Source organism: Cherax quadricarinatus, chromosome 4 (genome assembly GCF_038502225.1).
Source record: "Cherax quadricarinatus isolate ZL_2023a chromosome 4, ASM3850222v1, whole genome shotgun sequence".
NCBI classification, from domain to species: Eukaryota; Metazoa; Arthropoda; class Malacostraca; order Decapoda; family Parastacidae; genus Cherax; species Cherax quadricarinatus.
This window is the reverse complement of record NC_091295.1, coordinates 76,654,446-76,682,381: the sequence shown is the minus strand read 5'-3', so window position 1 is coordinate 76,682,381 and position 27,936 is coordinate 76,654,446. Positions and strand designations below refer to the sequence as shown.

Sequence of the window (27,936 nt, the reverse complement as noted above, 5' to 3'; positions counted from 1 at the left end):
TGTGACAAGATAAAGGCGTCCATCGTATATTATTGTGTCTTGACAAATGATAAAGGTATATGATACCGATAAGTAGTGGAAAAAACAATAACTTGGTGATAAAAAATACTGTATATTGCAGCGATATGACCAAGTCAGGAGTGAACTAGTGATTATTAACTGTATATTGCAAATAAACGTTACAGCAGTGTGCAGGCCAATTTTAATATATATGAACTATAGACCTATGTACTGTAATCTTTAGTAACAATGATAGATGACAGAGGGTTTGATACACACAATACCTCGGTTCAAATCCCCGTCCATTCTCATATTCATTCATTGGCAGTTGCTCACTGCGACTGTTCATGGGTTTTTGTATGCAATAAGTTTAGTTTATGTTAGAAAAGTCACCTCACTATATCGTTTTCTGTGTTTTGTCATTCCAATACTCTAGATATCATTTAATTTATTACTTTATCGACTACCTCAATAAAAGAGGGCAAAATAAACATAATTAATTTATCAATAAAGTAACAGATGCCATAGGGATTTAATTTTCAAGAGATATAGAGGTAAATAAAGAGTTGGTGAGAAAGAGGGTGAGGGAAGAAGAGTGTTCAGAAGAGCATTAGAGGGAGCCTTGCCAGGAGACCTGAGGGAGAGCCATGGCTCGTCCACTCCACACTCTGTAGCGGCACTAACACAGTGCCAACACTTTATTATCGTCGTGTACACACACTCACACTCGCCATGGACTCCCTGGACACCCTCAAGCAGGAGCTGGAGAGGCTGAACCAGGAGTTGGACCAGACGAGCAGCGAGAAGAACCAGGCTGCCCAGTACGGCTTGGTGCTGCTGGAGGAGAAGGAGAGTCTTCAGACAAAGTGTGAGGAGCTGGAGAGTCTCTACGAGAACACTAAGCATGAACTGGAGAGCACCAGAGAGGTGAGAGATGACAGGGGTGTAGGGAGAAGGGTCACCTGCTGTCTCGGGTCGTCAGCTGTTAGGTAAGGGGGAGGGAGTGAAGGGAAGTCCTCCCCCTCTCCCTTCACCTCTTCCCTTCTCTCTTCACATCCCATTTCCATTCACCTGTCATTCCCCTCCGCCCCCCCCTTCTCAATACAGGTTCATTGATGCTCCTGGAAGGTTCTTGATCCAAGGAATTAAACCTCTTCTCCCCAGTTTTACATATAACCAGACCCCTACGTAGGCTACTTCACTTCCCCTTCAAAATTTTTTGTTTCTCACTGACATCTACATTATACCTGCCATATTTAAACCAAATTATGGTATTAATTTCTACATACGAGTGGCTAATGTGTTTGTTATATGTTTAATTTGGTGCAGTTGTGGGAGGGTTGGTGGGGAAGGTGTTGGTGGGAGGGTTGGTGGGGAAGGTGTTGGTGGGAGGGTTGGTGGGGAAGGTGTTGGTGGGAGGGTTGGTGGGGAAGGTGTTGGTGGGAGGGTTGGTGGGGAAGGTGTTGGTGGGGAAGGTGTGGGGGGGCGGGTTGGTGGGGAAGGTGTTGGTGGGGAAGGGGTTGGTGGGAGGGTTGGTGGGGAAGGTGTTGGTGGGAGGGTTGGTGGGGAAGGTGTTGGTGGGAGGGTTGGTGGGGAAGGTGTTGGTGGGAGGGTTGGTGGGGAAGGTGTTGGTGGGAGGGTTGGTGGGGAAGGTGTTGGTGGGAGGGTTGGTGGGGAAGGTGTTGGTGGGAGGGTTGGTGGGGAAGGTGTTGGTGGGAGGGTTGGTGGGGATGGTGTGGGTGGGTGGGTTGGTGGGGAAGGTGTTGGTGGGAGGGTTGGTGGGGAAGGTGTTGGTGGGAGGGTTGGTGGGGAAGGTGTTGGTGGGAGGGTTGGTGGGGAAGGTGTTGGTGGGAGGGTTAGTGGGGAAGGTGTTGGTGGGAGGGTTGGTGGGGAAGGTGTTGGTGGGAGGGTTGGTGGGGAAGGTGTTGGTGGGAAGGTTGGTGGGGAAGGTGTTGGTGTGAGGGTTGGTGGGGAAGGTGTTGGTGGGGATGGGGTTGGTGGGGAAGGTGTTGGTGGGAGGGTTGGTGGGGAAGGTGTTGGTGGGGAAGGTGTTGGTGGGGAAGGTGTTGGTGGGAGGGTTGGTGGGGAAGGTGTTGGTGGGGAAGGTGTTGGTGGGAGGGTTGGTGGGGAAGGTGTTGGTGGGGAAGGTGTTGGTGGGGAAGGTGTTGGTGGGAGGGTTGGTGGGGAAGGTGTTGGTTGGGAAGGTGTTGGTGGGAGGGTTGGTGGGGAAGGCGTTGGTGGGGAAGGTGTTGGTGGGGAAGGCGTTGGTGGGAGGGTTGGTGGGGAAGGTGTTGGTGGGGAAGGTGAGGGTTGGTGGGGAAGGTGTTGGTGGGAGGGTTGGTGGGGAAGGTGTTGGTGGGAGGGTTGGTGGGGAAGGTGTTGGTGGGGAAGGCGTTGGTGGGGAAGGTGTTGGTGGGGAAGGCGTTGGTGGGAGGGTTGGTGGGCAAGGTGTTGGTGTGAGGGTTGGTGGGGAAGGTGTTGGTGGGAGGGTTGGTGGGGAAGGTGTTGGTGGGAGGGTTGGTGGGGAAGGTGTTGGTGGGGAAGGAATTGGTGGGAGGGTTGGTGGGGAAGGCGTTGGTGGGGGTGTTGGTGGGAAGTTGTTGGTGGGTGGGTTGGTGGGGAAGGTGTTGGTGGGAGGGTTGGTGGGGAAGGTGTTGGTGGGAGGGTTGGTGGGGAAGGTGTTGGTGGGAGGGTTGGTGGGGAAGGTGTTGGTGGGAGGGTTGGTGGGGAAGGTGTTGGTGGGAGGGTTGGTGGGGAAGGTGTTGGTGGGAGGGTTGGTGGGGAAGGTGTTGGTGGGAGGGTTGGTGGGGAAGGTGTTGGTGGGAGGGTTGGTGGGGAAGGTGTTGGTGGGAGGGTTGGTGGGGAAGGTGTTGGTGGGAGGGTTGGTGGGGAAGGTGTTGGTGGGAAGGTTGGTGGGGAAGGTGTTGGTGTGAGGGTTGGTGGGGAAGGTGTTGGTGGGGAAGGTGTTGGTGGGAGGGTTGGTGGGGAAGGTGTTGGTGGGGAAGGTGTTGGTGGGAGGGTTGGTGGGGAAGGTGTTGGTGGGGAAGGTGTTGGTGGGAGGGTTGGTGGGGAAGGTGTTGGTGGGGAAGGTGTTGGTGGGGAAGGTGTTGGTGGGAGGGTTGGTGGGGAAGGTGTTGGTTGGGAAGGTGTTGGTGGGAGGGTTGGTGGGGAAGGCGTTGGTGGGGAAGGTGTTGGTGGGGAAGGCGTTGGTGGGAGGGTTGGTGGGGAAGGTGTTGGTGTGAGGGTTGGTGGGGAAGGTGTTGGTGGGAGGGTTGGTGGGGAAGGTGTTGGTGGGAGGGTTGGTGGGGAAGGTGTTGGTGGGGAAGGCATTGGTGGGAGGGTTGGTGGGGAAGGCGTTGGTGGGGAAGGTGTTGGTGGGAGGGTTGGTGGGGAAGGTGTTGGTGGGAGGGTTGGTGGGGAAGGTGTTGGTGGGAGGGTTGGTGGGGAAGGTGTTGGTGGGGAAGGCATTGGTGGGAGGGTTGGTGGGGAAGGCGTTGGTGGGAGGGTTGGTGGGGAAGGCGTTGGTGGGAGGGTTGGTGGGGAAGGTGTTGGTGGGAGGGTTGGTGGGGAAGGTGCTGGTGGGAGGGTTAGTGGGGAAGGTGTTGGTGGGAGGGTTGGTGGGGAAGGTGTTGGTGGGAGGGTTGGTGGGGAAGGTGTTGGTGGGGAAGGCATTGGTGGGAGTGTTGGTGGGGAAGGCATTGGTGGGAGTGTTGGGGAAGGCGTTGGTGGGGAAGGTGTTGGTGTGAGGGTTGGTGGGGAAGGTGTTGGTGTGAGGGTTGGTGGGGAAGGTGTTGGTGGGGAAGGCGTTGGTGGGAGGGTTGGTGGGGAAGGTGTTGGTGGGAGGGGTGGTGGGGAAGGTGTTGGTGGGGAAGGTGTTGGTGGGGAAGGCGTTGGTGGGAGGGTTGGTGGGGAAGGCGTTGGTGGGAGGGTTGGTGGGGAAGGTGTTGGTGTGAGGGTTGGTGGGGAAGGTGTTGGTGGGGAAGGCAGTGGTGGGAGGGTTGGTGGGGAAGGTGTTGGTGGGAGGGTTGGTGGGGAAGGTGTTGGTGTGAGGGTTGGTGGGGAAGGTGTTGGTGGGAAGGTTGGTGGGGAAGGTGTTGGTGGGGAAGGCGTTGGTGGGAGGGTTGGTGGGGAAGGCGTTGGTGGGGAAGGTGTTGGTGGGGAAGGTGTTGGTGGGAGGGTTGGGGAAGGTGTTGGTGGGGAAGGTGTTGGTGGGAGGGTTGGTGGGGAAGGTGTTGGTGGGAGGGTTGGTGGGGAAGGCGTTGGTGGGAGGGTTGGTGGGGAAGGTGTTGGTGTGAGGGTTGGTGGGGAAGGCGTTGGTGGGGAAGGTGTTGGTGGGGAAGGTGTTGGTGGGAGGGTTGGGGAAGGTGTTGGTGGGAAGGTTGGTGGGGAAGGTGTTGGTGGGGAAGGCGTTGGTGGGAGGGTTGGTGGGGAAGGCGTTGGTGGGGAAGGCGTTGGTGGGGAAGGTGTTGGTGGGGAAGGTGTTGGTGGGAGGGTTGGGGAAGGTGTTGGTGGGGAAGGTGTTGGTGGGAGGGTTGGTGGGGAAGGTGTTGGTGGGAGGGTTGGTGGGGAAGGCGTTGGTGGGAGGGTTGGTGGGGAAGGTGTTGGTGTGAGGGTTGGTGGGGAAGGTGTTGGTGGGAGGGTTGGTGGGGAAGGTGTTGGTGGGGAAGGTGTTGGTGGGGAAGGCGTTGGTGGGAGGGTTGGTGGGAAAGGTGTTGGTGGGAGGGTTGGTGGGGAAGGTGTTGGTGGGAGGGTTGGTGGGGAAGGTGTTGGTGGGAGGGTTGGTGGGGAAGGTGTTGGTGGGAGAGTTGGTGGGGAAGGTGTTGGTGGGAGGGTTGGTGGGGAAGGTGTTGGTGGGGAAGGCGTTGGTGGGAGGGTTGGTGGGGAAGGCGTTGGTGGGAGGGTTGGTGGGGAAGGCGTTGGTGGGAGGGTTGGTGGGGAAGGCGTTGGTGGGAGGGTTGGTGGGGAAGGTGTTGGTGGGAGGGTTGGTGGGGAAGGTGTTGGTGGGTGGGGGAGTGGGGGAAGTGTTGGTGGGTGAGTTGGTGGGGAAGGTGTTGGTGGGAGGGTTGGTGGGGAAGGTGTTGGTGGGAGGGTTGGTGGGGAAGGTGTTGGTGGGGAAGGCATTGGTGGGAGGGTTGGTGGGGAAGGTGTTGGTGGGAGGGTTGGTGGGGAAGGTGTTGGTGGGAGGGTGTTAGCAGGTAGACGTAAGAGGAGAGTGTTAGCAGGTAGAAAGGAAAGTGTTAGCAAGTAGGGGTAGAATGGAGGGTGTGAGGAGGTTGGGGTAGAAGGGAGGATGTTAGCAGGTTGAGGGTGGGAGGGTGTTAACAGATTGGGGGTGGGAGAGAGGGTATTAGTAAGTTGGGGTGGGAGGGAGGGTGTTAGTAAGTTGGGGGTGGGAGGGAGGGTGTTAGTAAGTTGGGGGTGGGAGGGAGAGTGTTAGCAGGTTGGGGGTGGGAGGGAGGGTGTTAGCAGGTTGAGGTGGGAGGGAGGTTGTTAGCAGGTTGGGGTGGGAGGGAGGGTGTTAGCAGGTTGGGGTGGGAGGGAGGGTGTTAGCAGGTTGGGGGTGGGAGGGAGGGTGTTAGCAGGTTGGGGGTGGGAGGAAGGTTGTTAGCAGGTTGGGGGTGGGAGGGAGGGTGTTAGCAGGTTGGGGGTGGGAGGGAGGGTGTTAGCAGGTTGGGGTGGGAGGGAGGGTGTTAGCAGGTTGGGGTGGGAGAGAGGGTGTTAGCAGGTTGGGGGTGGGAGAGAGGGTGTTAGCAGGTTGGGGGTGGGAGGGAGGGTGTTAGCAGGTTGGGGTGGGAGGGAGGGTGTTAGCAGGTTGGGGGTGGGAGGGAGGGTGTTAGCAGGTTGGGGTGGGATTGAGGGTATTAGTTGGTTGGGGGTGGGTGAGTGGGTGTTAGCAGGTTGGGGGTGGAAAGGAGGGAAGGTTTTGGTGGAAGGGGAGGGTGTTGGTGGGTTGGGGTGGAAGGGAGGGTGTTGGTGGGTTGGGGTGGAAGGGAGGGAGTTGGTGGGTTGGGGTGCATGGGAGGGGGTTGGTGGGTTGGGGTGGAAGGGAGGGTGTTGGTGGGTTGGGGTGGAAGGGAGGGTGTTGGTGGGTTGGGGTGGAAGGGAGGGTGTTGGGTTGGGGTGGGGGAGGGTTGGGGGTGTATGGGTGGGTGTTGGTGGGTTGGGGTGGAAGGGAGGGTGTTGGTGGGTTGGGGTGGAAGGGAGGGTGTTGGTGGGTTGGGGTGGAAGGGAGGGTGTTGGTGGGTTGGGGTGGAAGGGAGGGTGTTGGTGGGTTGGGGTGGAAGGGAGGGTGTTGGTGGGTAGGTCTGGAGGACTCGTCCACATCCTCAAATGTTTACCTCGTTGCTCTAGTTCCAGCTTGTACAAATAATTGCTTTCCTTTTATTTCCTTCTTTTTTAATTTTTATTCTCCTTTATTTTTTCTCGTCATGTTGCTGTGTTTAACTATCATGATAATGATTGAAGATAATTTGAGTATCCCTAGGTATTTACACTTGGCTTGGATATACGGTGGTAATTAATGGATGGTTGACTGGATCAGAAACACTACTTTGGCTTCACTCTGTATCAGTGGCATACACGTTTGATGGGTTTCAAGATTTTTTTCTTCTCCTGGAGTGAGAGAGATGGGAGGAAGTGCAAGATAAACCCAGTGAGGTGCAGGGTGTGGTGGGCACAATAAGGGAACACTATCAACATCCATGGCCCTAGACTATTTAACATACTACCAGAAGATATTAAAAACATGGCTGGAACAAGTGTAGAAGTCTTCAAAAGAAAACTGGATAAGTATGTATCTTCACCAGGTGTCAGATCAACCAAGCTGTGATAGATATGTGGGGCAGCAGGCCTTCAGCAGCAACAGCCTGGTTGACCAGGCAAGCTTGGCCCCTGGCCAAGGTATATTGGAGGTATCCCACTGCCCGGCCCTGGGCCAGGCTTGTCTGGCTTGTAATTTATCTTGCTGGACATGTTTACAGCCCATCTTTAATGTTCTGAATTACATTGGTTTTGCAAAACACTTTAATAATAGTTTTGCAGTATTAAGAAAAATTGAATTAAAATATTTGCTATGAGAAATGGCATTTATTGGGTTGTTGACCAACACAAAAATGTTAGAACCGGAGTTCGAGTGCCATGTAGCTGAAATGAAGAAGAGATAAAAGAAAGGGCTCCAGATTTGTTGGATTGTCTTAAAACTAGGCTTACCTAGTGACCTGATGGTCAGGTTGTTGATACTTGGAGGGCTATATAGCCCCCACAATGTGGTTGGCTTTGACTACTTTTTTGGTCGGTTTATTATACACTTCTCCCACATCCCTAGTTTACCTTGTATATATTGGCTTGCACACCTCTTGGTCTTTATTTGTCACTGATACACTTTCTATCGTACCAGCAAGATGAGCGAGTACACATTGTGCTGGTATTTATTCGGGAACCTATTAGTTTTTTTTTTTTTTTTTCAGGCACTTGCCAAGTTCCAGACAACTCACAGAGTAGCCACAGCTAGTGGTATTGAGACAGAAGAAAGCCTTCTCTCTGAATCTGCAGCTCGAGAAACTTCTCTCAATTCACAAATTATTGAACTTGAACTTGAAGCTAAACAGGTATGTTCTATTATACTGTGTCAGTGAATGATCACTTATTTTAAAATTTTGACTTACTGAAAATTCTTAGTTGTATTAAAGCAATTTGGTTATGGCTAATATATACACAATAAATACATAATTTCATTCTAATCAGATTGATATTTTTCTTGAATAGTCTCTTGCCACCTATGTACATTTCAGATTGAAACTAATACTGTACCATTCATACAGCCCAATGCCCAATACTTTGTTTCTTCATATTCACCATATGATTGAAAATATCGTAACTGATGGAAAAATCACTGAATACAATAATTATGAATGTTCTCAATTTCCTTGTATTTCTGAATGATTGTTCATATTTAGTGTAAATAACTTTTTAATACTTTTTGAAGGCATAAATGACCTGTTAAATGCTCAAAGAATAAATGTAAATTGCCTCATAAATATCTTTGCACCTGGAAAAATGTTCAGAATATTTTGTTGGCAAGAAGTTTTTGCTCATCAGTTTTCACCATGTAGGGTGACCCATGGAAGGAAATACATTCATCATCATTTATTCAGTAGTTGACTTGTTAAAAGAGCACAGTCATCATAGTTCAGGTGACCTAAGAAACTGCAGTAGATTTTGGCTGTGCCTTCTGTGACACAAGTTTCAGAGATAATATACATGTACTAGGGAAATGGTTTCAGTGAAACTGCTAGGCATGTCTAAGCTGTTTGTACTATGAGAGTTACATGAGAAATTACCCACTCATTTTCTTGACATTTGTAATATATTGTGTTAGTTACCTGTAGTTTATTTCATTTCTGAGTGTTAGTTTTTCTGATTACGTTTTTTTTTCTGCTTTGTGTGTGTCAAGAAACTCGCATGTACATACCAATCTTCAATACAGTACATGTGGAAGGATATTCATTATATTCCTTAATAGTATCTAAAAGGAAAGGTAATGTATATCCTTGGGGCAAAATGAATTGCATGTTATTTCCCTCGATCCCCATGTGTGTGTAGATGTTTGACAAATGAAACACCATCAACACTTAATAATACACCTTTTCCATAACTTATTTTAATAAAGCTTGTAATATTGTTATGATAACTGTATAATTAAAAAATGAAAGGTTTGCTAGAATGTTACTAAACTGGCAGTTCAAGTCTGTGACCCAAGTTGGAGTGTATTGCAAGGATTGTTCAAGAATTTAGTGGTTTGTCATGTTGAGTGAATACATAATTTGAGACAGTTGAGCGGTACTCTTGATAAACGGATTGTGTGGTGTTAGATGGGTGACATGAACAGAGTTGAAAGCACTGTGTTGGAATGTATGAGTTAAATTATGGGTGGGTTGATTTTGTTTTGAAAATTTATGAAATGCAGGAGTGTTGAATGTACAATATTAACCACTTGTGCTCTGTAAATTTTTTTTTAGTGCCGAGCAGAACTAGAGCGTGTTCAGAGTGAGAAGTCTCGCTGTTATGTAGAGCTTGCAGACCTGCTGAAAGATAAAGAAATTACCGACCATGAAAAGAAGCAATTAAAAGCAGAATTGAAAGACTTAAAGTTCCGCGAGACACGACTTTTCCAAGACTATGCTGAACTGGAGGATGAGAATATCACGTTACAAAAGCAGATATCCAATCTCAAGTAAGAAATTTTGCAGTGTTCAGTCTCATAACAGCTAACAACAATTAGAGATTTAATGGGTTAAGTATTTGCTGTTTCTTCAATAGATATTCCTATTATTACATGATACTAACCTCTTTATTCATCTGATACTCCTTCACTTTAACATTTCCTTTATTTTTTGTTGTATTCACTTTTAAGCACTTTTTTCAACAGTTTTTTTTTTCATTTAGCAGCAAAGTTGCTGTGAGATGGTTATTGCATGTACAGTTTTTTTTTGGCTTGGTTTACACTGCTAAATTGATATGGGCAGTGTGTAAAAGTTTAAACACTTACAATTTTAAACATTAAAAATTTCAAGAGGTTGCAAAACAAAATACTTTTGTTGCAATTGAAGGTGTCATTCTGTAAATATGAATATATATTTTATTCCCTACCCATCAAAAGATACATTTGTGGCACTAGCATGGCAGGTTAGCAAAGTGGGCGTGGTTGTTTTGTTTGCCACTTTGATCGTGTGGGGTTTCCCTCGTGTGCTATTATCTGATTAAATGACGTGGGGGAAGGCCAGCATGGTGCCATTGGTGTTAATGGCTCTAGTCAGGTTTTATGCTAATGAAATAACTTAGTTTGTTATTTTGCCTAATCTTTCACTTTTGGTTGCATATTTTATATAGACTTTATTATGTGAAATTTTAACTTCTGTAATGCCATATATTTTCTTCTTTCTCATTTCTAGCTATATAGTTCTATATATTATTTTCCTTCTGTGTTTCTTTTATCTTTTGTCACAGTCAAAGAAAGGTAATCTCTCTAGATGAAATAATTTTGGTTGCACTGGAAGACTAGTGTAAAGCTGACATAATATATACAGACTTCTTGAAATTCTTCAAAAAAATATGTTAAATAATAAAAAAGGAAAGTTGTAGGATAAATAAAAGTTTTAAATAAACGTTTTTTCAATACATGTGTATAAGTCAAGTATAATACTTGAAGCCTTTGTTCCTGAGGTTTCTCTGAGATTGAGACTGAACTTCTTGCCTTGTGCTAATAGCTAGTCTTGTAAATTGGTCTTTTGTAGTACTACTTAATGAAAATCCTTTGGCAGGTCATCTCAAGTTGAATTTGAGGGAGCTAAGCATGAAATTCGCCGCTTGCAAGAAGAGACAGAGGTGCTTAACCAGCAGGTGGAGGAACTGGCAAACCTTAAGAAGATTGCTGAACGACAGATGGAAGAAGCACTGGAATCCCTTCAAGCTGAGAGAGAGGCCAAATATGCACTTAAGAAAGAGCTTGATGGGCGAATGAATTCAGAGTCTATGTATAACTTGTCAAATCTTGCTATGAGCATGAAACTCTCAGGTGAGATGAAAGTACAACAGTGCATTTTGTTAATTTCATTGATTGTAAACTTTCATTGATTGGTGAAGCATGGATGGCCTGCCTCTTACACCAATCTTAAGTGTCATTAAAACATCGGATAATTCATAAATGTATTTCTTAAATACATTTTGAGTACGTTGGAAGTGGGTATGCATAAGTTATGGTAGTTACCTCTTGAGGTACTTTGTGATATAGGTTTTTGTTTTCTGAGGTGTTTTTTTTTTTAGCCAGGTGCAACTTTTGTGATTAATAGGTTTCGATAGCCAAGATAAAAAGTTAATTTTCTTTGGTGAATGTAATTTGTATATTAATTGAGTAATGTTTGAGCTTGAGATTTCAGTGCTTTCGAGGTCATTTTTTTTATTATATATTCTTTTTTCAGTAGTAGCTTTTTTTTTTTTTCTTTTCATTGTTTCTTGGGAGATTAGGCCTAGTCTCTATTGTCATGGTAATTTTTCTTAGCAATGGATCTTGAGTAATTTTTATAAAGTTAAAAAAATTTATTTATGAAGGCATTCACATCTGCTAATGTTTTGAGTACTGGCTTGTTCTTTTTTTTTTAATTAATGTCTATTGTTGCTGGAATACTTGTTTATTTGATTGCTACATTATGGAGATTGAATGTGATTATTGTTTTGTCTTTCTCATTTTTCATAAAAAAATTCTTGCATATTGTAGAATTTTTTTGTATACTGTATTTTGGTTATATCTTTCTGCTGTTACATTTCACTTCATTTCATTTACATGTACCTGAATGTATGAAAATAAAAATACGCGTATATTGTACTGTAAATGTAAATTATTTTCTGTTTAGGTAGTACAGACTTCGGTGAAAGTGACGGTGAGGATGAGACGCCAGTTCTACGGAGACTGGAGTCAGAGTTAATGAGCGCAGGAGGAGGTACGGAATTGGGAGGTGACCTCTTCTCAGAGATCCATCTGAATGAATTGCGTAAGCTGGAGAAGAAATTGGAAGAGGTTTGTATGCTCTTCAAATTCCATTATTAGCAGCAGAACTATAAAATATTGAAAAACTATGGTTATTGTAATTGATGAAGTTTCTGTTCTGTGACAACATGCCTGAAAAAAGTGTATAATTTGTGACCTATATTTAATAAATTTGGGGTGCCAGGGGTAAATGTAAATGGGGAGCCTTTAATTGAGCTGTGTGTGGAAAGAGATTTGGTAATAAGTAATACATATTTTATGAAAAAAAAGGATAAATAAATATACAAGTTAGGATGTAGCACGTAATGAAAGTAGTTAGATCATGTATTGGTGGATAAAAGGTTGATGAGTAGGCTCCAGGATGTGTATGTTTATAGAGGGGCAACTGATGTATCGGATCGTTATTTAGTTGTAGCTACAGTTAGAGTAAGAGGTAGATGGGACAGGAGGAAGATGGCAACAAGTAAGAGGGAGGTGAAAGTGTATAAACTAAGGGAGGAGGAAGTTCGGGTGATATATAAGCAACTATTGGCAGAAAGGTGAGCTAGTGCAAAGATGAGTAGTGGGGGGGTTGAAGAGGGTTGGAATAATTTTAAAAATGCAGTATTAGAATGTGGGGCAGAAGTTTGTGGTTATAGGAGGGTAGGTGCAGGAGGAAAGAGGAGTGATTGGTGGAATGATGAAGTAAAGGGTGTGATAAAAGAGAAAGAGGTAGCTTGTGAGAGGTTTTTACAAAGCAGAAGTGTTATAAGAAGAGCAGAGTATATGGAGAGTAAAAGAAAGGTGAAGAGAGTGGTGAGAGAGTGCAAAAGGAGAGCAGATGATAGTGGGAGAGGCACTTGTCAAGAAATTTTATTGGAAATAAGAAAAAAATTTGGAGTGAGTTAAACAAGTTAAGAAAGCCTAGGGAACATATGGATTTGTCAGTTAAAAACAGAGTAGGGGCATTAGTAGATGGGGAGATTTAGGTATTAGGTAGATGGCGAGAATATTTTGAGGAACTTTTAAATGTTGAGGAAGAAAGGGAGGCGGTAATTTCATGCACTGGCCAGGGAGGTATACCATCTTTTAGGAGTGAAGAAGAGCAGGATGCGAGTGTGGGGGAGGTGTGTGAGGCATTACGTAGAATGAAAGGGGGTAAAGCAGCTGGAACTGACGGGATCATGACAGAAATGTTAAAAGCAGGGGGGCATATAGTATTGGAGTGGTTGGTACTTTTGTTTAATAAATGTATGAAAGAGGGGAAGGTACGTAGGGACTGGTGGAGAGCATGTATAGTCCCTTTATATAAAGGGAAGGGGGACAAAAGAGATTGTAAAAATTATAGAGGAATTAGTTTACTGAATATTCCAGGAAAAGTGTACGGTAGGGTTATTATTGAAAGAATTAGTGGTAAGACAGAATATAGGATTGCAGATGAGCAAGGAGGTTTTAGAGTGGGTAGGGGATGTGTTGATCAGGTGTTTACATTGAAGGATATATGTGAACAGTATTTAGGTAAAGGTAGGGAAGTTTTTTATTGCATTTATGGATTTAGAAAAGGCATATGATAGAGTGGATATGGGAGTAATGTGGCAGATGTTGCAAGTATATGGAATAGGTGGTAAGTTACTAAATGCTGTAAAGAGCTTTTATGAGGATAGTGAGGCTCAGGTTAGGGTGTGTAGAAGAGAGACTACTTCCCAGTAAAAGTAGGTCTTAGACAGGGATGTGTAATGTCACCATGGTTTTTTTTTTTTTTTTTTTTTTTTTTTTCCTCAACAAGTCGGCCGTCTCCCACCGAGGCAGGGTGACCCAAAAAAGAAAGAAAATCCCCAAAAAGAAAATACTTTCATCATCATTCAACACTTTCACCACACTCGCACATTATCACTGTTTTTGCAGAGGTGCTCAGAATACAACAGTCTAGAAGCATACACATATAAAGATACACAACATATCCCTCCAAACTGCCAATATCCCAAACCCCTCCTTTAAAGTGCAGGCATTGTACTTCCCATTTTGTCGGACTTGAGTCCTGGAAATGGGAAGTACTTTGCCTGCACTTTAAAGGAGGGGTTTGGGATATTGGCAGTTTGGAGGGATATGTTGTGTATCTTTATATATGTATGCTTCTAAACTGTTGTATTCTGAGCACCTCTGCAAAAACAGTGATAATGTGCGAGTGTGGTGAAAGTGTTGAATGATGATGAAAGTATTTTCTTTTTGGGGATTTTCTTTCTTTTTTGGGTCACCCTGCCTCGGTGGGAGACGGCCGACTTGTTGAAAAAAAAAAATATATATATATATATATATATATATATATATATATATAAATATATATATATATATATGTATATATATATATATATATATATATATAGATGGGTTGTAAAAGAAGTAAATGAGTGTGTGTGAAGGTAGAAAGTTGAAAGTGAACATAGAAAAGAGTAAGGTAATGAGGATATCTAATGATTTAGGTAAAGAAAAATTGGATATCATATTGGAGAGGAGGAATGTGGAAGAAGTGAATGTTTTCAGATATTTGGGAGTTGATGTGTCAGCGGATGGATTTATAAAGGATGAGGTTAATCATAGAATTGATGAAGGAAAAAAGGTGAGCGGTGCGTTAAGGTATATGTGGAGACAAAGAACGTTATCTATGGAGGCAAAGAAGGGAATGTATGAAAGTATAGTAGTACCAACACTGTTATATGGGTGTGAAACTTGGGTGGTAAATGCAGCAGCGAGGAGACGGTTGGAGGCAGTGGAGATTTTCTGTCTAAGGGCAATGTGTGGTGTAAATATTATGCAGAAAATTCGGAGTGTGGAAATTAGGAGGTGTGGAGTTAATAAAAGTATTGGTCAGAGGGCAGAAGAGGGGTTGTTGAGGTGGTTTGGTCATTTAGAGAGAATGGATCAAAGTAGAGTGACATGGAAAGCGTATAAATCTGTAGGGGTAGGAAGGCGGGGTAGGGGTCGTCCTCGAAAGGGTTGGAGAGAGAGGGGTAAAGGAGGTTTTTGTGGGTGAGGGGCTTGGACTTCCAGCAAGCGTGTGTGAGCATGTTAGATAGGAGTGAATGGAGACAAATGGTACTTGGGACCTGACGAGCTGTTAGAGTGTGAGCAGGGTAATATTTAGTGAAGGGATTTAGGGAATCCGGTTATTTTTATATAGCCAGACTTGAGTACTGGAACTGGGATGTACAATGCCTGCGCTTTAAAGGAGGGGTTTGGGATATTGGCAGTTTGGAGGGATATGTTGTGTATCTTTATATGTATATGCTTCTAAACTGTTGTATTCTGAGCACCTCTGCAAAAACAGTGATAATGTGTGAGTGTGGTGAAAGTTGGTAGGTAAGACACATAGGCACAAGCCTGTCGGTATTGTATACCATTTTGATGTGGCGAAAGTGTTGAATGATGATGAAAGTATTTTCTTTTTGGGGATTTTTTCTTTTTGGGTCACCCTGCATTAGTGGGAGATGGCTGACTTGTTAAAAAAAAAAAAATTAATATTTTATAACCAGGCAGAGCATGAGAAAAATCAGTTGACCACCAACCTGAAGGAGAGTCAGGAAGGGCTGGAGAAGACTCGTGGAGAACTGGATGCACAGCATGCCCGTGTCTCTCACCTGCTGGGTCACATTTCTGCACTTGTTAAACTGCATGATCAGGAGAACCCTAGTCAAGTAAGATATTACTTGTGAAATTAGAATATTACGTATATTCATAAATGAAAAATGGAAACTGTTTCCCCATATTACTGAGTTATTACCAAAGCTTGTTTATTTTGTTAGTGTGACTACAGTTTAGCATTAGACATTAATCAACTTTTGAACTGTCTTGTAATATTAATACAGCTTTATATGCTTTTTTTGTTATATATTTGGATTTGCCTTTAAAGTTATTTGATGCATTAGTTCACCTAAAATTTTAGTTTACCTGCTATGGTTATCAATCACTAATGTCCTCTGATCTTTTACTTGCCATCAAGGCAACGAGTGGTTTTTGTTTTAACATGTAAATTTCCAGCTTTCCCAGAATCTGTCATAATCAAAAAAAAGGTGTTTCATGTATGTGCAGGAGAATAGGTCTAGATAGTTGAACTATCAACAAGAGGTGAAATGCATCTTACTTTTAATGAAGAGAATTCAAAATGAAGGAAGGAGGATTGCATTAGCAGATGTTTTCATTGTTGGTTAGTGGATTATATTGTTTTGGGTTATGGGTAGGTTAACATGTAGGAAATTTTGATGGAAGTCAGTTTTATCCTGAAATGGAGGCATGGACTATACAGACAAGCCTTTTTATTAGGTGTAACATTATGCTGTACTTGTTTCAGATGAACGCTGAAGACACTGCAAATTTAGTAAGCTTTTTAGAAAAGCAAAAAACAAGATATCAAGTTGCTTCAAAAGAAATATCTGAACTAAAGAAGAGTCTAATAGACATACAGAATTCAGAGAGTGGGTCGGCAAGCGATGCAGTCCAGCAGCTGCGCAATGAAGTGGCAACAATTCGCTCAAGGGTCAGTGTGGAATTTAAAGCCCTTTTTTTTTTTCTTCATAAAGTTTCATGCTTGCTTTGGCTTCATTTATTCAGTAAAATGTGAGGTTGCCAACATATTTATACATAATTGAACTGGAAATTTAAATATATTTTCATACTTGCTTTTAACAGCTGGTCGATGCAGAGCAGAAATCAATTGACTTGGCAAATGATGTGAATGTCCTGAGTCAGATGATGAACAGCAGAGAGGGATCCATGTCCATAACCAAAAATGATCTGGGGTTTGTTCAGCATTTCTTTGTTAATGAATCCTTTAATCTTGAATTCTTTTTTGATATTTTTATTCCAGAATCAAAATTGCCAGTAACTTAATTTGTCTCCTATATTGTTTTTGGTTTTCAACATTTTTATCTCCAAATAGTAGATGGCTTAGAACAATATTTTAGCTGATATTCTATGAAGCATCTAGATAAAATTTTGTCATTTTTATTTTATTAGTTTCTATTTATTGTATATATCAGGTTTTGTATTCTAAGCAAGGTCATATTTGGAAAGAGACTGACTTTAATATACCAGTTTAAGTATAACATTCAGAATTTGTCAGTTTTTAAACACTTGCCATCTCCCACTTTGGTAGTGCAACCCAATAAGGAAGATAATACTCGCTTGCTTGTTCAGTCAGTGTCTTGCCAGAAGGGCACCAACATCATCAGATGACCCTCCAAACTGCAGCTTCCAAATCCCCCCTCCTGAGTGCAGACACTACTTCTCACCTCGAGAATTCTGGCTAACTGGTTTCCTGGAATCTTTTCATGAATATTACTTTGCTCATGCTCCAACATGATGTCAATTCATAAAAACCATTTACTTTCACTCACTCCTGTCTAACAAGCTAATACAGGCCTGTTAGATGACCAGGCCTCTGACACTTAAAACTTCCTTTACCACCTCCCCCCAACATTTCCTAGGATGACCCCTACCCCTCCACTTCAGATTTATATGGCCCAGTTGTCCTATTTGTCTTCATCCTCTCTTAAATGTCCAAATCATCATCTCAGCCCTCTGAATAATACTTTTGGTAACTCCTCACCACCTAATTGCCGAACTTCAAATTTGATAAATGATTTAAAAAAACGACAAGTTGAAGATTGAGACACTTATGCAATGTATGGAAATCTTTATTGAGGAAACGTTCCGCCACGCAGTGGCTTCATCAGTCCAATACAAATCAGAAGGGTGTAAGGAGAGGAGGAGTTTGAGGCAATCAGTCACTCAGCCTGGAGTCGATGTGTTCAGTCCATCAATCTTGTAGAAAGTACAGCATAGGGCCGTAGACGTGGCTTATATACTGTAGTCAAGTGAGGCGAAGCAAGAAGAGGCAGGGTCATAGTGGTACCATCCACTAGTCGAAGTAGGTCTTCGTCCAAAGGCTGGACAAGGTTGAAGAATTCTTTGTATCAAGATCCCATGATGTTGCAGTGTCTGACAGATGTGATAAATGGTTTAAAAAACCTGACAAGTTGCATAAGTGTCTCAATCTTCAACTTGTCGGTTGTTTAAACCATTTGTCACATCTGTCAGACACTGCAACATCATGGCTTTTTTTTTAACAAGTCGGCTGTATCCCACCGAAGCAAGGTGACCCAAAAAGAAAGAAAATCCCCAAAAAGAAAATATTTTCATGATCATTCAACACTTTCACCTCACACACATAATCACTGTTTTTGCAGAGGTGCTCAGAATACAACAGTTTAGAAGCATATGCGTATAAAGATACACAATATATCCCTCCAAACTGCCAATATCCCAAACCCATCCTTTAAAGTGCAGGCATTGTACTTCCCATTTCCAGGACTAGAGTCCAGTTATATAAAAATAACTGGTTTCCCTGAATCCCTTCACTAAATATTACCCTGCTCGCACTCCAACAGCTCGTCAGGCTCCAAATACCATTTGTCTCCATTCACTTCTATCTAACGCTCATGCACGCTTGCTGGAAATCCAGGCCTCTCGCATTGACAAGTTGTATATCTCTCTGTAGGACAATCAGTGAGGAGCTTGCACAGTTGTATCACCATGTGTGCACAGTTAATGGTGAGACACCCTCAAGAGTAATGCTGGATCACAGTAAACAGGGACATACAGCAGATAAAGGCAAGTCAAACATTACACTGAACTAACATGTCACATGCACAATATTGTACTGTCATTGCTGTATATGGATTGCATGCTTTAAAGCTAGAAAATTTTCATACTACCCCTCTTTAATTTCTGCTTGTGAATTGTTTTCCTGTTTATTTTGTGTTATAGTTAGTGATTATTTCAGACAGTTAATGTTAAACTGTATTCTCTTATTTCAGGAGATGAGGAAGATCATAAACCTTCGTCTCCTACTTTAGCTGCAACAAATCTGGAGGCTCTCCGATGTAAACTTCGTACTGACGTAACCCTCTCAGATTTTGTAAGTTCATGCACCTGGAGAAGAGAGAAGTGTAGAGGAGAGAGAGAGATTTTGGGAAATGTTGAGTGAATGCGTGGGGAGTTTTGAATCAAGTGTGAGAGTAATGGTGGTTGGGGATTTCAATGCTAAAGTGGGTAAAAATGTTATGGAGGGAGTAGTAGGTAAATTTGGGGTGCCAGGGGTAAATGTAAATGGGGAGCCTTTAATTGAGCTATGTGTAGAAAGAAATTTGGTAATAAGTAATACATATTTTATGAAAAAGAGGATAAATAAATATACAAGGTATGATGTAGCACGTAATGAAAGTAGTTTATTAGATTATGTATTGGTGGATAAAAGGTTGATGGGTAGGCTCCAGGATGTACATGTTTATAGAGGGGCAACTGATATATCGGATCATTATTTAGTTGTAGCTACAGTTAGAGTAAGAGGTAGATGGGAAAAGAGGAAGGTGGCAACAACAAGTAAGAGGGAGGTGAAAGTGTATAAACTAAGGGAGGAGGAAGTTCGGGTGAGATATAAGCGACTATTGGCAGAAAGGTGGGCTAGTGCAAAGATGAGTAGTGGGGGGGTTGAAGAGGGTTGGAATAGTTTTAAAAATGCAGTATTAGAATGTGGGGCAGAAGTTTGTGGTTATAGGAGGGTGGGGGCAGGAGGAAAGAGGAGTGATTGGTGGAATGATGAAGTAAAGGGTGTGATAAAAGAGAAAAAGGTAGCTTATGAGAGGTTTTTACAAAGCAGAAGTGTTATAAGAAGAGCAGAGTATATGGAGAGTAAAAGAAAGGTAAAGAGAGTGGTGAGAGAGTGCAAAAGGAGAGCAGATGATAGAGTGGGAGAGGCACTGTCAAGAAATTTTAATGAAAATAAGAAAAAATTTTGGAGTGAGTTAAACAAGTTAAGAAAGCCTAGGGAAAGTATGGATTTGTCAGTTAAAAACAGAGTAGGGGAGTTAGTAGATGGGGAGATGGAGGTATTAGGTAGATGGCGAGAATATTTTGAGGAACTTTTAAATGTTAAGGAAGAAAGGGAGGCAGTAATTTCATGCACTGGTCAGGGAGGTATACCATCTTTTAGGAGTGAAGAAGAGCAGAATGTAAGTGTGGGGGAGGTACGTGAGGCATTACGTAGAATGAAAGGGGGTAAAGCAGCTGGAACTGATGGGATCATGACAGAAATGTTAAAAGCAGGGGGGGATATAGTGTTGGAGTGGTTGGTACTTTTGTTTAATAAATGTATGAAAGAGGGGAAGGTACCTAGGGATTGGCGGAGAGCATGTATAGTCCCTTTATATAAAGGGAAAGGGGACAAAAGAGACTGTAAAAATTATAGAGGAATAAGTTTACTGAGTATACCAGGAAAAGTGTACGGTAGGGTTATAATTGAAAGAATTAGAGGTAAGACAGAATGTAGGATTGCGGATGAGCAAGGAGGTTTCAGAGTGGGTAGGGGATGTGTAGATCAAGTGTTTACATTGAAGCATATATGTGAACAGTATTTAGATAAAGGTAGGGAAGTTTTTATTGCATTTATGGATTTAGAAAAGGCATATGATAGAGTGGATAGAGGAGCAATGTGGCAGATGTTGCAAGTATATGGAATAGGTGGTAAGTTATTAAATGCTGTAAAGAGTTTTTATGAGGATAGTGAGGCTCAGGTTAGGGTGTGTAGAAGAGAGGGAGACTACTTCCCGGTAAAAGTAGGTCTTAGACAGGGATGTGTAATGTCACCATGGTTGTTTAATATATTTATAGATGGGGTTGTAAAGGAAGTAAATGCTAGGGTGTTCGGGAGAGGGGTGGGATTAAATTATGGGGAATCAAATTCAAAATGGGAATTGACACAGTTACTTTTTGCTGATGATACTGTGCTTATGGGAGATTCTAAAGAAAAATTGCAAAGGTTAGTGGATGAGTTTGGGAATGTGTGTAAAGGTAGAAAGTTGAAAGTGAACATAGAAAAGAGTAAGGTGATGAGGGTATCAAATGATTTAGATAAAGAAAAATTGGATATCAAATTGGGGAGGAGGAGTATGGAAGAAGTGAATGTTTTCAGATACTTGGGAGTTGACGTGTCGGCGGATGGATTTATGAAGGATGAGGTTAATCATAGAATTGATGAGGGAAAAAAGGTGAGTGGTGCGTTGAGGTATATGTGGAGTCAAAAAACGTTATCTATGGAGGCAAAGAAGGGAATGTATGAAAGTATAGTAGTACCAACACTCTTATATGGGTGTGAAGCTTGGGTGGTAAATGCAGCAGCGAGGAGACGGTTGGAGGCAGTGGAGATGTCCTGTTTAAGGGCAATGTGTGGTGTAAATATTATGCAGAAAATTCGGAGTGTGGAAATTAGGAGAAGGTGTGGAGTTAATAAAAGTATTAGTCAGAGGGCAGAAGAGGGGTTGTTGAGGTGGTTTGGTCATTTAGAGAGAATGGATCAAAGTAGAATGACATGGAAAGCATATAAATCTATAGGGGAAGGAAGGCGGGGTAGGGGTCGTCCTCGAAAGGGTTGGAGAGAGGGGGTAAAGGAGGTTTTGTGGGCAAGGGGCTTGGACTTCCAGCAAGCGTGCGTGAGCGTGTTAGATAGGAGTGAATGGAGACGAATGGTACTTGGGACCTGACGATCTGTTGGAGTGTGAGCAGGGTAATATTTAGTGAAGGGATTCAGGGAAACCGGTTATTTTCATATAGTCGGACTTGAGTCCTGGAAATGGGAAGTACAATGCCTGCACTTTAAAGGAGGGGTTTGGGATATTGGCAGTTTGGAGGGATATGTTGTGTATCTTTATATGTGTATGCTTCTAAACTGTTGTATTCTGAGCACCTCTGCAAAAACAGTGATAATGTGTGAGTGTGGTGAAAGTGTTGAATGATGATGAAAGTATTTTCTTTTTGGGGATTTTCTTTCTTTTTTGGGTCACCCTGCCTCGGTGGGAGACGGCCGACTTGTTGAAAAAAAAAAAAAAAAAAAAAAAGCAAATATGTGTGATGGGGATGAAAGTAATTTACTATTCTTTATATTAAGGGGAAAGGGTACATATAATGGTGAGATGGGGTAGCCAGATGGGGGTTACATACCTACCAGACTTTCATATGTACCTATACTATTCACCTTGCAATCCTGATTAGACCATGTAAGAACATAAGAAAATGATTAGTATATGCAACACTGCAAAGAACATAAGAAAGAAGGAACACTGCAACAGGCCTACTGACCCATGCGGAGCAGGTCCATGTTCCCCCCCAGGATTAGACCAATGACCCACCTCCCGGATTTTCCCAATGACCCACCCAGTCTGGTCACCTCCACTCAAGGATGGAGCACTGCACCAGACCCAGCAGCACAAGCTAGTCAGGTCCAACTCACACCCACCCACACCCACTCATGTATTTATCTAACCTATTTTTAAAACTACACAACGTTTTAGCCTCAATAACTGTACTCGGGAGTTTGTTCCACTCATCCACAACTCTATTACCAAACCAGTGCTTTCCTATATCCTTCCTGAATCTGAATTTTTCCAACTTGAAACCATTGCTGCGAGTCCTGTCTTGGCTGGAAATTTTCAGCACGCTATTTACATCCCCTTTATTTATTCCTGTTTTCCATTTATACACCTCGATCATATCCCCCCTAATTCTACGCCTTTCGAGAGAGTGCAGATTCAGGGCCCTCAGTCTATCCTCATAGGGAAGATTTCTGATACATGGGATCATCTTTGTCATCCTCCTCTGTACGTTTTCCAGAGCATTTATATCCATTCTGTAATACGGTGACCAGAACTGAGCAGCATAGTCTAAATGAGGCCTAACCAAGGATATATAGAGTTGAAGAACAACCTGAGGACTTCTATTATTTATACTTCTAGATATGAAGCCAAGAATTCTGTTAGCTTTATTGCGAACACTAATGCACTGTTGTCTTGGTTTTAGATTACTGCTAACCAGAACTCCTAAATCCTTTTCGCAATCAGTAGTATTAAGATCTACATTATTTAGTTTATATGTGGCATGGTTATTTACCTGTCCAACATTTAGAACTTTGCATTTGTCAATATTAAACTGCATCTGCCACTTCTCCGACCATTGCATCAGTCTATTCAAATCATCCTGGAGTGCTCTAGTGTCCTCATTAGAATGAATTGGACGGCCTATTTTGGTGTCATCAACAAATTTACTTATGTCGCTATTTATTCCGTCATCTACAGTGTATATCGTTTATGTAAATTGTGAACAACAACGGGCCCAACACTGACCCCTGAGAAACACTGCTTCTCAGTGTTATTAATTTAAATGTTAAAAATGTGCAGTATTAGGCAGCTTTTTGCCAGTGGACTGTTGATTGTGTGATGTTTGGAGGTTACTTAAATTATTTTTTTTTTTATTATCACACTGGCCGATTCCCACCAAGGCAGGGTGGCCCAAAAAAGAAAAACTTTCACCATCATTCACTCCATCACTGTCTTGCCAGAAGGGTGCTTTACACTACAGTTTTTAAACTGCAACATTAACACCCCTCCTTCAGAGTGCAGGCACTGTACTTCCCATCTCCAGGACTCAAGTCCGGCCTGCCGGTTTCCCTGAACCCCTTCATAAATGTTACTTTGCTCACACTCCAACAGCACGTCAAGTATTAAAAACCATTTGTCTCCATTCACTCCTATCAAACACGCTCACGCATGCCTGCTGGAAGTCCAAGCCCCTCGCACACAAAACCTCCTTTACCCCCTCCCTCCAACCTTTCCTAGGCCGACCCCTACCCCGCCTTCCTTCCACTACAGACTGATACACTCTTGAAGTTATTCTGTTTCGCTCCATTCTCTCTACATGTCCGAACCACCTCAACAACCCTTCCTCAGCCCTCTGGACAACAGTTTTGGTAATCCCGCACCTCCTCCTAACTTCCAAACTACGAATTCTCTGCATTATATTCACACCACACATTGCTCTCAGACATGACATCTCCACTGCCTCCAGCCTTCTCCTCGCTGCAACATTCATCACCCATGCTTCACACCCATATAAGAGCGTTGGTAAAACTATACTCTCATACATTCCCCTCTTTGCCTCCAAGGACAAAGTTCTTTGTCTCCACAGACTCCTAAGTGCACCACTCACCCTTTTCCCCTCATCAATTCTATGATTCACCTCATCTTTCATAGACCCATCCGCTGACACGTCCACTCCCAAATATCTGAATACATTCACCTCCTCCATACTCTCTCCCTCCAATCTGATATCCAATCTTTCATCACCTAATCTTTTTGTTATCCTCATAACCTTACTCTTTCCTGTATTCACTTTCAATTTTCTTCTTTTGCACACCCTACCAAATTCATCCACCAATCTCTGCAACTTCTCTTCAGAATCTCCCAAGAGCACAGTGTCATCAGCAAAGAGCAACTGTGACAACTCCCACTTTATGTGTGATTCTTTATCTTTTAACTCCACGCCTCTTGCCAAGACCCTCGCATTTACTTCTCTTACAACCCCATCTATAAATATATTAAACAACCACGGTGACATCACACATCCTTGTCTAAGGCCTACTTTTACTGGGAAATAATTTCCCTCTTTCCTACATACTCTAACTTGAGCCTCACTATCCTCGTAAAAACTCTTCACTGCTTTCAGTAACCTACCTCCTACACCATACACCTGCAACATCTGCCACATTGCCCCCCTATCCACCCTGTCATACGCCTTTTCCAAATCCATAAATGCCACAAAGACCTCTTTAGCCTTATCTAAATACTGTTCACTTATATGTTTCACTGTAAACACCTGGTCCACACACCCCCTACCTTTCCTAAAGCCTCCTTGTTCATCTGCTATCCTATTCTCCGTCTTACTCTTAATTCTTTCAATAATAACTCTACCATACACTTTGCCAGGTATACTCAACAGACTTATCCCCCTATAATTTTTGCACTCTCTTTTATCCCCTTTGCCTTTATACAAAGGAACTATGCATGCTCTCTGCCAATCCCTAGGTACCTTACCCTCTTCCATACATTTATTAAATAATTGCACCAACCACTCCAAAACTATATCCCCACCTGCTTTTAACATTTCTATCTTTATCCCATCAATCCCGGCTGCCTTACCCCCTTTCATTTTACCTACTGCCTCACGAACTTCCCCCACACTCACAACTGGCTCTTCCTCACTCCTACAAGATGTTGTTCCTCCTTGCCCTATACACGAAATCACAGCTTCCCTATCTTCATCAACATTTAACAATTCCTCAAAATATTCCCTCCATCTTCCCAATACCTCTAACTCTCCATTTAATAACTCTCCTCTCCTATTTTTAACTGACAAATCCATTTGTTCTCTAGGCTTTCTTAACTTGTTAATCTCACTCCAAAACTTTTTCTTATTTTCAACAAAATTTGTTGATAACATCTCACCCACTCTCTCATTTGCTCTCTTTTTACATTGCTTCACCACTCTCTTAACCTCTCTCTTTTTCTCCATATACTCTTCCCTCCTTGCATCACTTCTACTTTGTAAAAACTTCTCATATGCTAACTTTTTCTCCCTTACTACTCTCTTCATTCCACATCATCATTCCACCAATCGCTCCTCTTCCCTCCCGCACCCACTTTCCTGTAACCACAAACTTCTGGCTGAACACTCTAACACTACATTTTTAAACCTACCCCATACCTCTTCGACCCCATTGTTGTCCTATGCTCTCATTTTGTTTATTCATGCCCATCTATCCTCCAATAGCTGTCGGGACACGTCTCGGATATCTTACAAAGCACCCTAACACAGCTATTGCAAGCCGTGCTGGTGACTATTACAATGACAATGTTGTGGCCCATTTTAGGCAAATCTTAAAGGAACAGGAGGTACAAAGCTCTATAGACAGATTTGTTGTGCGACAGAGGTCCAGTGACTCTGAAGCTGGTCCTAGTGGCATTAAAAGAAGGGAAGTAACCCCGGAAAAGGACTTGATACCTCAAGTCCTAATGGAAGGGGATTCCCCTTCTAAACAAGAACAACTTCCACACTCTCCCCTCCTCCCATCCCATCAGTCATCACCAGATCTTCAATAAAGGTAAGTGTCATGTATTCTATTCTTAGTAGAGTATTAATTGTGCATGTCTTCTTAAGTTTGTGTGTATGTATTAAAATTAATATTTCATGTGGTAAAATTTTTTTTTTCAGACTTTTGGGTGTCTTGCACGAATTAATTTGATTTCCATGATTTCTTATGGGGAAAATTAATTCGCCTTATGATAATTTCAGCTCATGATGAGCTCTCAGGAACGGATTAATATTGTAAGGCGGGGGTCCACTGTACTTAATACAATATTCTCCAGCTTGTATAACACATGGACTGGCTAAAAGTAATTTGTGTGCAAATGTTATCATAATATATATATAATGAATGTAACTATGTACTTGGGTATTTAACCCTTTGAGGGTTTTGGTCGTACTAGTACGTCTTACGCGTAGGGGTTTTTGACGTACTAGTACGCATAAATTCTAGCGGCCTCAAATCTAGTGGGAGAAAGCTGGTAGGCCTTCATATGAAAGAATGGGTCTATGTGGTCAGTGTGCACAGTCTAAAAAAAATCCTGCAGCACACAGTGCATAATGAGAGAAAAAAAACTTTGACCATTTTTTTGGAATAAATCAGCGACTTTGCAGTGTATTTTCGTATGGTATTTATTGTTGTATTCTAGTTTTCTTGGTCTCATTTTATAGACTGGAAGACATATTACAGAAATTGAGATGATTTTGACTGGTTTTACAATGAAAGGTGCCTTGAAATTGAGCTCAAAGTAGCAGAAATGTTCGATTTTTACCAAACTTCAAAAGTAAACAAATCGTGCCAAGCGTGCAATACACGTCAACTGGTGAGTCTAATATTCTTTCACAAGTGCACCAATAATATTTATACCATTTTTTACACTAATGCAGTAGTCTGCATAACAGTAAATCTTATATTTTTTGTGAGAATAAAAATTCAAAGTGGAAAGCAAAAGAATATAAGAGGGGCCTTGAGACGTGACTAATGACTAGAGGAAATGTCATTTTAGTCCCAGGAATGTCTTTCTTGTTTATTCTGGACCCTATTCGGAAATTGGCATCTTTTGAAATTTGTGTGAAATTGGCAAAATTGCTAAATTCTGACCACTGTACTGGATAGTTGAATTTCATAAATGGGTGGTTTCTTGCACCCATTCGATAGAAAAAGTGGAGTTCTAGCGAAATATTCATGTTTTTTGTCGACTAGTACAGTGAAATTGGCCGAAAATGGGGCTCAAAGTGGGCAAAATCACCGATGCGTAAACATCGCCGAGACCGCTAACTTTGCGAGAGCATAATTCCGTAAGTTTTCTATCAAATTTCAAACTTTTGGTGTCTTTATGATCGGGAAAAGATTCTCTATCTTTTCATAAGAGAAAATAATTTTTTTTTTTTAAATTTGGCCGACCCTGAGAACGAGTTTCGGAGAGGGCCTGTCGACCCTCAAAGGGTTAACCTACCTTGTGGTAGAATACAATAATGTTGCAAAGACGGTAAATGTTGGTTAGAGAAAAAAATAATTTGAAATTAGGAATTTTTTAATATTGTTATGTTATTTTAGTAAATACTTCTGTGCTGTAAAATGTTAGACACCATTGTAATTTAAATTGAAACCTGATAACATGCCACACCATGTTGAGGTGAAGTGCCTGGCTAGTACAGGACTGTATGCAAAATGTTTCTACTAGTAGTGAGAGTCAACGAATGTGGATTTGCATAAATATTTATTTGTGGATTGTATAAATATTCATAATTTGTTTATTAGTTGTCATACCAAGCAAATATATTTTTGTCACCTTTTTTTTTTCCACATTCTTATGCATATTTAATTTCTTATTCCTAGGTGGGCTGAGTGAGAGTGAGGTGCAGGAACTGCAGGAACAAGTGATCAAGCTTAAGTCTCTTCTCTCAACAAAGAGAGAGCAAATTGCAACTCTGCGTACCGTCCTAAAAGCAAACAAGCAAACAGCAGAGGTAACAGTTCTTGCCTCTGGCAGGGCAGTGATAGTGTGAATGATGGTAAAAGTGTTTCTTTTTTGGGTTGCTCTACCTCGTTGAGAGATGGTTAGTGTGTTAAAAATTATACAAGTTTTAGGTTTTTATTCATGTTCTCAGTGAGAGATATAGTTTGGAAAAGTGAAATATTTACTGGTATGGATGAATCAAAGGTGGTTGTAGTCTGAGGAGTATATAATGAAAAGTTTATTAGTGGATGCAGAAGGGTAAGTGTGTCAGTGTAGTGGTGCCAGTGCTTATTTATGCTTGTGAAAAGATGGTTAAAATTTATTGCAGCAAATAGGATGTTTGCTGCAATAAATTTTAACCATCTTTTCACAAGCATAAATAAGCACTGGCACCACTACACTTTGACACACTTACCCTTCTGCATCCACTAA

At 42.7% G+C, this 27,936-nt stretch overlaps 1 protein-coding gene across 1 annotated transcript; it reads left to right on the top strand.

Annotated features, from left to right (window-relative positions):
* Positions 1–598: 598 nt before the first annotated feature.
* BicD (protein bicaudal D) lies at positions 599–27,553 on the top strand. Its single transcript, XM_070098402.1, has 12 exons — positions 599–927; positions 7,467–7,607; positions 9,018–9,232; positions 10,320–10,573; positions 11,409–11,572; positions 15,052–15,213; positions 15,867–16,052; positions 16,205–16,314; positions 18,075–18,187; positions 18,394–18,494; positions 25,232–25,331; positions 27,384–27,553. Exons 1-12 carry the CDS (start codon positions 733–735, stop codon positions 27,551–27,553), a joined length of 1,911 nt encoding a protein of 636 aa, XP_069954503.1. The 5' UTR covers positions 599–732.
* Positions 27,554–27,936: the final 383 nt, after the last annotated feature.

Coding starts and splice junctions, on each gene's coding strand:
- BicD (XM_070098402.1), top strand. CDS start 733: ATGGACTCCCTGGACACCCTCAAGCAGGAGCTGGAGAGGCTGAACCAG. Junction 9,233..10,319: donor AAGCAGATATCCAATCTCAA/GTAAGAAATTTT, acceptor ATCCTTTGGCAG/GTCATCTCAAGTTGAATTTG. Junction 15,214..15,866: donor ATCAGGAGAACCCTAGTCAA/GTAAGATATTAC, acceptor TACTTGTTTCAG/ATGAACGCTGAAGACACTGC.